Source organism: Halichoeres trimaculatus, unplaced genomic scaffold, assembly GCF_033239565.1.
Source record: "Halichoeres trimaculatus isolate MK-OKI-2021-1 unplaced genomic scaffold, fHalTri1.1 fHalTri1_scaffold_4, whole genome shotgun sequence".
In the NCBI taxonomy this organism is placed as follows: Eukaryota; Metazoa; Chordata; class Actinopteri; order Labriformes; family Labridae; genus Halichoeres; species Halichoeres trimaculatus.
The window spans coordinates 18,815,313-18,826,605 of NW_027437182.1; the positions used below are offsets into that span (position 1 = coordinate 18,815,313).

The following is an 11,293-nucleotide window of genomic DNA, read 5'->3' on the forward strand; positions in this document are numbered from 1 at the left end:
AATGTGTAATCATCCCTAATTTTCCTCTTTCTTTGTATAATTCCACACAATGGTTTAGCACGGTGAGCTTGGTGAAACTTTCAGCTTGTCTTTTGTCTTTAAGACAATAAATTTATGAAAGAAAGTTCTGTGCAGGCTTCATTAGCATGGCCCTCCTCCTGTGGGGCTGAATGGAAATGACATTTAAAACAATTACTTGGGCAGAAACCAGCTGCCAATCACTCTTAAAGGGGAAGGATTCCAATTAATAACCCTCTCCTAATCCCCTTGTTTCACCTCCTACGCCCCCTCAGCTCTGTCCATCTCTCCCTCTTTGCCTTTCTCCACTTCCACTCTCCTCTCTGAGCCCGAGTGCAAGGCAGCTGATCCCTGCTTGTGAACGCTCTCTACACTGGGTTTCTATATCTTAACTGGAGTTTGTTGGAGTGTTTTCTGAGTTTTCTGTCAGGACTGCTTGCTACACCAAGGTTTCATTCAGAGAGACATGAGAGGACAGCAGAGCTGGCTGAGTGACTGCGAGCGGAGCACACTGCGGGGCTGGGAAGAGTGAAGTTTGGAGGAACAGGTGGAGCACTGGCATCAACAATTGTCACACTTCAACATATAACCTCCAAAAGGTGAGCTAAGACTCTGTCTTCATGTGAGGCTATTGCACTTACAGTAACTCTAAATTCTAACTGAGGAACTTGTCTGGCATCTAAAGATGTGTTGATAGGGGTGTGCTCTCTGTGCACTGGACAAACAAGCTTTGATACTTGCAATAATTATCGTATCATACACTTCCCTGTTGAAAAACCTTCCTCTTTTACACATGTGGGCACACAAGGATATATTTATTCCTCTTGATGATTGTAGATGCTTTCCTAGATAAGTTGTTTTTGTATCTCCACTTTCTTTAGTCTACCATCCTGTGAGTAATACAGAAGCATGTTAAACAAAGACCAACTTGAGAGTTTACTTTTGATGGGTGTACAGTACTCAAAGTGAAGTAAGTTAACGTTATCAGTGGAGGTGAAAGTTGTTTTGTTTGACTTTATCTGACAGACATCTCTGAGTCACTGAAACAGAGGAAAGTGAATGTAAAGTGAAAAAAGAAATGACTTTGTCACACTCCTGTAAGCACCGTAGCTTTCCAAGTGTGAGGGATCAACTCTGGACTTCTTGTGTCTACAAAGGATAAGATAGTTCCCATGAAGAGAGACATGAGGAAGTCATTCTGGGTCCCCAGGTGATCTCTAAACCTAACCTGCACTTTTAGTCCTCCACTTCAAACCCTTAATTCTCCCCCTCTGATTCCTCAGTGCCCGGACGCTCGAATGCATTTGTCACTGGATACCATGAGCATGGTGGACGACAGCTGCCTCTCACCCAGCAACTTCCACGAGATGGGGAAAGGTGGGGGCATTGCTGCAGGGGGCCGCGTCCACAGCATTGATGTCATTCTAGGTTTCAGCAAAGACCAGGACCCCCTGCTCAGCCCATCCGGGGCCCCACGACCCCACAAGGTGGACATAGATGGCCTGGCAGAACCTGGGAAGCAGCAGGAGCCCTCGTCACACCCAACCTACAGTGGGCACCTTTCTTCTCTGAGGAACGGGGGCACGGAGCAGCAGCAGCAGTATCATGGTGAGTGAAGCTGTGGATGCTGGTCTCCATCCTGACAATCTTTCCGAAACCTCCAAGCTTTTGGTGTTATCTTCTTGGTTACAGTTTGTTTCACACAGATGAAAAAGTTTTGAGTCACATGAAATCAACCAGGAGCAGCTCAGCTCCAGGGATCTGTAGACATTAGTGTTTTGGGTTTTGTCTGTCAGATTTGGAAAAAAAGAGTTATCCCAATGTTGACGCACAAAAGTTGTGATATTAATGATCCTGAAGATGTGCAATGCATCTGACCTGATTTAAAGAAGAAAAAGAGGCAGAAGGAACTTTTCATGTCACTCACTGAAAAGACAAACTTTTAAAACTTTTGTAGTTTCTGACACTTAAAGCAACTAAACTTCCTGAGAACTACAACTGAAACTATAATGCCCTTTTTTCACAAATTGAAAATCTGTAATATCCAAGCAGAATGAAGAATTGTAGCAACTGAATAAAATTTTCTTCATCAAATGATCTTACACTGGAAATGGATACGGTGATGGGATCAGGTTTTTTTTTTTAATCCTTGAAAGAAAGAAAATATCTCTGACCCTTCTTAATGACACTCTTTAGCACCAGTGGCTTTTGTGTTTTTCTGCAGCATTTCAGAGGAGTTTTGGTCGCACACTGTTTCCATACAGCTCCTCCTGCATTAACAGAGTGGGCTGAGATTGAGAGATAAATCACAGAACAAGATGGTGCAGGGGCTTTATATCCCCAAGCCCAATCCCATCCCCTTGTGGAATTCCCCTAATCTTCTCTTCTGTGCAGATTAGATTTTACAGTAGTTCATTCGTGTGTTATTGTTATTGTCCCCATCTCAGAGTCAAATTCATCACGTTTAATCTGAAGCTATTTTCACATGCAGGATCAGGCAGGTGTTGGATGATTTTGTTTTGCTGCAAAAAAAAAATAAAAATGACATTTCCCTGAACTGGATGGGAACGTCTCCGATTCAGACTGGGATTCAGACTGGGATTCAGACGCTGGGTCCAGGGGGGTCGTTAGTTTCCTTTGATTAACGTACATCAACACTAATGACATCACTCCATTGTGTGTAACTATCCTGTGAAGTCAGCCCAGTTTCCTCCTGAATGAGCAACTTTTCTGTGTTTGGTGTCAGTCGAACCCCCCCGCCCTCTCTGTGCTGAGACGTTCTGCCGGCTGATAAACAGCGGGCAGCCTTCAGACCAGCGGCTGTGATGGTCTGACAGGCCGAGAGCTGGTCACTGAACCAGACCTGACCTCTGCCTTTGTCCGAGCCTGGCCTTTGTCATAGCTGCTTAATGAGAGGTGGATAAATGAACCCGTAAAAACCCTGCGCTGTCCTTGCTTCTGTTCCTGTTTTTCAGTTAAAAGACCAGAATGTCCCCTTCCTTTATCTCCAACACATCTCTGTCACAAACCCACTCTTACATACTGCAAGTTGTTTAACAGAAGTTGTTATGGGTGAACGGTGGTGTCAGTATGAATGTTCAGTCTTGACTTTAAAACACATTAAAAGACAAATTGAACACCACTCTTTAAAACTATTGTGTGAAGGAAGATGAACTGCAAAGTGTGGAGGTTGGAGTTTGATCTGCAGCTGCAGTGACCAGATTAGAGTCTTTATATATGAGCAGAAAAACTGCCCCAGGATTCATTTGAATATATTTTGTATGTGACATATATATATATATATTTTATACACTCAACAATTACAGAAAAATTGAGGGTGATGAGTGTTTATTTTTTAAAATCAACAGGTGCTGAAATTAGCAAACAGATTCCCTGAGGTGGTGGTGGTGACCAAAAATGAGCTAAAACAACTTTGACCCTAAATTGGCCTGTTAGCATGAAAGTCACTTTAAACCTCTAACTTTTATTCCTCTTTTCCTTTAACTTTCACTTTTCAAATGCTAGGGATATGAAGTCTATCTGATTTCTAAATGCGAGCTGTTGTCACTTCTTGTCAAAAAATAATGAAGCTGAGTTCATTTTTCATTCATGCACCCTGAGCTAATTTGGATGCATCTGCAACAACATAAGACACAGCAGTATGACCTGCATGTTTAAATGACAAATGTATACCTTTTTGCCAGCCACGCTGTATGTTAGTGCTATGTTTTATTGCAACTTCTTTCTTCTATCCCTAAGACGCCAAATAAAACACTGCATCTTTCAAAAACATGTCCTCAGCATTTTCTACAACTTTGCAAAGACCATTTCAACAGGATAAGAAGCTGGTATTTAAAACTTCCTGACATGCTTTTTCCTGTCTCTGTATTTTGATGCTATTCAGATATGTACAAATTGACCCAATGTACTACAAACTGAATCTTTAACCATATGGGACCATACAGTTGTCACTGCAGTGAACAGCTAATTGAAAATAATTTTCTCCTAACCTTTTTTATTTCTTGCGTTATTTTCATTAAGTGTTTTGAGTCTTCTTAGAGCATGGGGAGAAAAGTTCTGAATGTAACATGATGAATTTCCAGTGGACTGACTATAACCTAATGAAAAAGTCAAATATTTGAACAAAAAAAAAATGAAAACATTTCTTCTCCATACTTCATGCATCAGAGGGTTAGCTCAAATCAGCTACAAACAATTCTTTCTTTCCACTTTGATTAACAAACTGATCTAATCCACTATCTTTGGTTGACAGAGTACCCTAAAAAAAACCCACAATGATTATGCAAGAAGGTTGATCCAGGTCTGCTGCTGACAGACATGAAGTCGCTTAGAGGAGATGATTCACATGAGCAACTGATCTGATTGATATTTGTTCTCAGTTCATTTAATTATCTTCCAGTCAAACTTTTTAACCAGCAGTCTCTCCTGGACTGTGCCACAGTTTAAACTTTTTCTGCATAACTTTTGTGATGAAAGCAGTGGGCAAGAGGGAATCTGGGGAAACAGTTATGAGAAGTGACAAGCTGTTGCTGATGATGTTAATGATGACAGGGTGTAGATATTTCCATGTTTCAGATGGATTCTGCTGTAATTATAGTCTTACATACTAATAGAAGTCTGGTTTTGCAGTTTTGCTGTGATTAAAAGCTGTTTAAAGGAAAGGAAATGCTCATGTTTTCAAACATCTCTTTGGAAGCGGTTTACATTTAGAGAAGATAAACACTGGAAACAACTTCTCTAAATCCGATTAGGAATGTTTTTGAGCTTCATTGAAGTTCAGGGGATTGCTTGCTTCACTGACCTACAGTAGCCCATTGTTGCAGGTGTCAAACTGATGTCTGCTCTACTGGAAAGAAGAAACTACATTCTTTATTCGAACTCACCATTCTGCTTTCCTCTTCCTTAAAATCTTTCATTCATATTGTTTTATCAGAACTATCAAACAAGATAACAGTGGTAAGTGTATCATTCTGATTAATGATTTGTTTTCCTTGTGTTGTGAACAGATACCAGCCTGTTCACAAACAAGTGTGACGAGGAGCTGAGCGAGCTGAGGAAAAGTGTAGAGAGTGATGAAGGCAAGTCGCCTGAATCATGCAAAGACGATCAGCCCAAGAAGAAGCACAGACGCAACCGCACCACCTTCACCACCTATCAGCTGCACGAGCTGGAGCGTGCCTTTGAGAAGTCGCACTACCCCGATGTGTACAGCCGTGAGGAGCTCGCCATGAAGGTTAACCTTCCAGAAGTCCGAGTCCAGGTAGGGAAAAACCATGACACGAGTCAAAACAAACCTGTTGTTTCATTCATGCATATTCTGGTGAGGTGAAAGACTTCAACACCTGCATCAGAAATTTGAGAAGTCAAAAGCTGAAGTTTCTCTAAAAGCTGAGGTTTTATTGTAAAACAGAGACTCTCCAAGCTGTTGGTCAGAGAGAAATCAGGTCTGGGAATTGAAGAATGTAGTTATGTAAGCAAATTTTATGTTCCCAAATGTTTACAATGTCAGCGTCATGGAGAGCTGTGAGGACACATGTGGGCAGCCCATAAACAGGGAAAATATTCATTTAGAGCAGGGGTCTGCAACCTGTGGCTCTGGAGCCTCATGCAGCTCTTTGACTCCTTTGCAGTGGCTCCTTGTAGCTTTAAAAATATTTTATTAAAATAAAGGGCTTTTAATATTTTAATGATAAAAACACAGGCACGAAGTAAAATCATAATATAAAATTTGGACTAAAAATGCAAAACCTCTTGAAACAAAGCTTTATTTTTTGTGATTTTTTTTTTGCAGTTTTTTGGGGGGGATTTTTTTTTTTCAATTTTTTGACATTTTTGCAAATTAAGAAAAAGAATTCCACATTTTTTAGAGATTTTGCAATTTTTTTATTTTTTTGATATAAATTCCTCTTTTTTTGCAATTTAAGAAAGTTTTTACAATTTTTGGCAATCAAGCAAAATTTTGAAATTGCATTATTTAGAGTTTTTTTTTTTTTTTTACAAATGTATGACATTTCAACAATTTCTTTGAAATTTTGCACATTTTTTTAAATTCATTTCTTATTTTGCAAATGTTTTATCCTTTTTTCAATGTCCAAATTTTGCAAAATTTATAAAATCTATGACACAACAAATTCTTTATTTTTTTCTTAAATTTGCAAATTTATTAAAAAATAAATTAAATAAATTAAACTAATTTAATTAATTAATTAATAAAAATAAAAAAAACTATGAAATCACATGTACAAATTTATAAACACTAAAATTTCTCGTTTAGATAATTAGTCACCTGATTATACACTATTTTTTGTCTTAACTTGAAGATTAAGTAGATTTTGCGGCTCCTGAATGACTTTCATCCAGGTGAGCTGAGGCAAAACGGCTCTTTTGAAAGGTAAGGTTGCAGACCCCTGATTTAGAGGATCTAAGATTATTCAGTTGTCATCGTTTTCATAAATAACAGAAGGTTTAAAATATAACTTCAAGATCTTTCATAATGAAACAGTCAATTGTAGGATAGTGAAGTATGCACATAAGACACATTTATGTTTGCAGTGAATCAAAAATCTGTGAAATGCAGATACAACATGTATCCAAACATATTTTATGATGTGTTTGATGTGAATCATGCCCACATGTTCCTGTTGCATGATTTCCCTGATCATTTTCCACCAGGTCTGGTTCCAGAACCGTCGGGCAAAGTGGCGTCGTCAAGAAAAAATGGACGCCAGCACCATGAAGATCCGTGATTCGCCCATGCTCTCCTTCAACCGCTCGACGCCGGTTCACACCAGCATGGGCCCAATGACCAACCCCCTCCCACTGGACCCCTGGCTGTCCTCACCCCTGTCCAGCGCCACACCTGTCCACAGCATCCCGGGCTTCATGGGTCCTTCTCAAGGTCTTCAGCCTAGCTACCCCAGCCACAGCTTCCTCAACTCTAGCCCTCATCCTCCTCACCCTCATTCTCACCCTCACTCTCATCCTCACCCGTCTATGAGTCAGGGGATGCAGAGTATGGCTCCTCCACCCTACCAGTGTCCTGCACCGTACCCTGATAAATACCCACTGGAGGATGTGGACCAGCGCAGCTCAAGTATCGCTGCACTCAGAATGAAAGCCAAGGAACACATCCAGTCTATGGACAAAACCTGGCAACCTATGTGACCAAACATGGCGCCCTACATGATTAACACTGGGAAAGAGAGAAGTTTTTAGTCTTTTCCAAGAGTTCAGGGTAACAGACATGAATTAAAATGCCGGAAAGTGACATTTACATTACCCACAAAGCAAAGGAGATGGATTTTCAATGTTGAAAACTGAGGATTTTGGAACTTATTTTTCTGGATTGTCTTTTCTTCATCTCTAGGACTAAAAGCAAACAACTGAACTCTACAGCCTTGTTAAATTGAAACCACACATCTTCTCTTCCTGCTGTCTCTAAATGTTTTTCCTGCCTTAGTTGGTGTAAAAGTGTAGATCTTCTTGGTGACCACTGCTTTTATCGCCGCGTGCATCACGGGATCAAGGGTGTTTTTTTTCTGATGAAGCACATTTTCAAACTGCAATAGAAAAATGCTTGGTTGTTGATTCATACTCACAAACAGCTTTTTTTTGTTGTTGTTTTAATTGGAGGCATTCCAAGGACAGAAAAAAAATGTGTGTATAAGTCCCTTTGTGAGCGTCTTTCAAACAAGAGAATCATCTTCCCATGGGTTTTGTTGTTATCCTGACCACGTGTCTGTTCTTTCACCAACCGTCAAAAATTAATTCAAAGCGCCTGCCTTTAAGCTGTCTGCTTTTCCTTTCCTTTTTGTTTTTTTCTAAGTTTGTATTTTTACTAAATAATCCAATTGTTTCATTTTCATGGGTCAGCTGATCTCTGAGAACTCTGTGAATGAAAGGCCAGTCTGAGGTTAATGGGAGAGCAGCTTTGAAAAATCAAGGCCTAGGCATGTCTCTGACTCCACCCTACACTAACCTGATTATTTAGGCTGTTTAACTGATTTTCAGTCTGTATATTTGAGCCCATATCATAGAAACACTGGTTTAACTGGAAGATGAGGACAGCTGTGGACCAGTGAGGCCTGCTGTCACCAGAAGAGGAACATTTCTTAATAATGAGGTCAGAAACTGTAAAAGAAACAATAGTTTGTTGGAAAAGTTTGCTAGAATCAGAGCTACTATGGCACCTTTTAATGGACCACAGCTGAGAATGAACCAAAAATAATTCTGCACATTCACAATCAATTCCTGATTTGTGCTGAGACGCTTTAAATGAGAAAGGGAGGGAGCGAAGGAGATATGGAAGGAAGAAAAGACAGGCTGGTGAGCAGAGTAACCCTCTTTTTGCTTGAGTGGCTGCTGGAGGAGAAGACCTGTTGGCAGCTCAGTGTTGGGTGACTGCGTGTACGTGCAGGGCAGCAGAAAGAGCCCTGTGTGATGCATCACCCCACATAGTTTAGTCTTTGTTCGGCACAATTGATCCAAGTGTATCCTCTTTGTCTAAAACTGAAGGGGGTTTCTGGGTGGAGGGGGGCACAGCACTAAAGTGCAGGCTGCACTAAATAGGCCCTTGTAACTATTTTGTCATTGATTTTTGTTTTGTTTTGTTTCAATCAAAGGAGGAGAAACGTGGAGCTGCTACAGTCATTAGTGACGCAGTATCAGCCTTTTCGCATCTGGTTGTTCTTTGAACTCAAAGCTACTGTGAGGAGTGTTTGGCTGCTCATGAAACAGACTGAAACTTGTACTGATGCCTTTTTTAAATCTAGAAATTCAAACAAAAGCATTTCAGGATTAATCATTACTAAATTTAATTGTACTGTACTTGCAAGTGCTACAGCAGGGTAGGTGTCACATAAGCAGCAACCTCTGGTCTAAGAATATGAGACAATGCGGAAGTGCTCAAATCTGCTGTTTCTCGAGTGTCCGTTTGAGGCTACTGGAAGTAGCGGAAGTCACATACACACCAAGCCAAAAAAAAGCCATTTTCAAAGCAGAAATTAACCTATTTACAGCCTGGTTCAAAAAACGTCTCCTGTCTGAGTCGCTAATTTTACTATCTGCACCCACTGTACGGGGGTGAATTTTCTTCTAACTCGGCCGTTTAGAGGATATTAAGACCGCGAGCAGAGGTACAGCTCAGAGTCACGTGACCAACAGGTGCCCTATAGCTGTACACAAAGTCCTTGCCACTACCAATATGGCCGCTATAGCCAATCTGCTTCATTTTCTGTTTCAGAAACAGACAGGTGATGTCGGGAGACTACGTCCATGTTTTATACAGTCTATGGTGTCACACTGCAGAAAAAGCAACATATTCAAAGTGAGTGTGTACATGTCTTTTAAAAGATAGCAAAACATTTTAACCAGAAATCCTTAAATTAGTTAAAAGATAAGACAACTTGCTTTGTCTACAGGGAGCGCCATGATAGACACACTAAAATTCCCCTCAGAGGAGCTTCAAATCATCATGAAACCTGTTTGCAAGGCTGTAAAACTGATTTAAGTTGAAAGTGAGGCCACTTTATAATCTTCAAAATAAATGCGACTACCAGAAACTGATGGGAAAACAGTTAAACATGATGTAAGTTTTGCTTCCTTTTACAGCTGTGAGCGGGTAGGTGTCCGACCAGGAGACTCACAAATGAGTCCGTTTTTACATTTTTGACCATAAATATTCACCGTGACTCATATGTTTGCTCTGAATGAGAGGGTCAGGTTTCAGCAGGCCAAAAGTGTATTGTCGTGTGGAGAGCAAATTTAGTAAACACGTGAGGTGCACATCTTTGTCCACAGGGGGCACCAAAATCAGCACAAACAGAATTTTCTTCATAGCAGCTTTGACCAGTGATAATAAGAGCTGAACAGATTGACTTTGTCTATCTTTCGTTTGGTATTATTTAGCAAAGCAAAACAAACAGAGCGCATCATATATCTAAGTTATACTTCTGTGTAACCCCACTCTTTTTGACTGTTATGGAAAAGAGGGAGAGGAATCTTTCATCATAAAGTGCAATTTCAAGAAAACTTTTATTTTTTATATCTACTTTTAAAAAATAACCCCCACACACGCACACTTTTAAAAAAGCAGCAACAGTATTAAATCATTTCTTGTTGAGTTTGCAGATAACTGTCTAGCTTCCCGGAGGGTGAAAAACCACAGTTTGAACCTGCTGCTCTTCATCTGTCCCCTTGTTGTTTTGTAACGTTGGTTAGTGATGTTTAGCCTTTCTGTTGAACAATGCCAGGACCACACCTTACACCACACCACAGAGGAAATGAGGATTACCTTTCACATTAAGAGCTTCTTTAGATTATTCCATAAAAGTGATATGGGACCAAGAACAAGCCAAAGGTTAGATAAAGGGCAAAATGCACTAGAAGTTTAACAGTTTTAGTTGTTTTTTATGTGAAAATGTACAGGGTATTTTTCTTGTATGGCTGTTTTGTTTTGTTTCATACATGTTCTAGATAGATCTGTCTTTGGGTGTTTCTTTTTTTGACTCGTCTGGATCAGTGATGTTTGTGTTCTAAAAAAAAGATTAAGATTTACCGAAAATAAATATAGTTTGATAGAATATGTCGTCCACTTTGTCTCTGCAGTGCTTTCATGTTGACCTGTGCACTCATTCCCACACACTCTGCTTCTCTTTTCCTTTTTTTTTACTCCACTAAGTCTAAAGAGCAATCCAAGATTACTACAGTATAATCGTTATCATCTGACATACAGGGCCAGAGACATTTTTCTTTCTAGTACTTGTGCCCTGTCTCTTTCTCTCTCTGTCATATAAGGGCTCCTTTTTTCTCTCCCTCTTTTTTCTACCCCTCCCGATCCTCTCCGCTGTTCCATGGTTTGGTGGCAGGGTGCCAGCCTGTTAGGAAGATGAGACTCCAATCAATCAGGGCTTCCCAGGGGGGCCTCTGACCACAGGGCCCGGCTCCCTAATTGCCTCCAGGCAGGGAGGCCGGCCGGCAGCTTAGCCGCTGCAACACATGTTCACAGAGGGACCGGTGCCGTCGTGCGAGCTGGCCTCCGCAGCGTGTGAATCACTTTCTTGGACAGATGGAGGCCCGAGTGGACCCAAGTACTGGGGACATATGGGATGACCAAAGATAGAAATATTTCTCTGAAGATGGTTTGTACCACTCAGATTCAGATGAAAGTTGCAAAAGTGGAAACTTGTTGATCCTTACAGATTCATTCAGAGTGATGTAACTGAATTAACCACTCTTCTGAAGGGGTTTCCCGTAC

General features: G+C 40.6%; 1 protein-coding gene across 1 annotated transcript; it reads left to right on the forward strand.

Annotated features, from left to right (window-relative positions):
• Nucleotides 1–1,316: 1,316 nt before the first annotated feature.
• On the forward strand, nucleotides 1,317–7,203 carry rx1 (retinal homeobox gene 1). The gene is made up of 3 exons (XM_074668757.1): nucleotides 1,317–1,626; nucleotides 5,046–5,299; nucleotides 6,712–7,203. Exons 1-3 carry the CDS (start codon nucleotides 1,317–1,319, stop codon nucleotides 7,201–7,203), a joined length of 1,056 nt encoding a protein of 351 aa, XP_074524858.1.
• The last annotated feature ends 4,090 nt before the right edge of the window (nucleotides 7,204–11,293 follow it).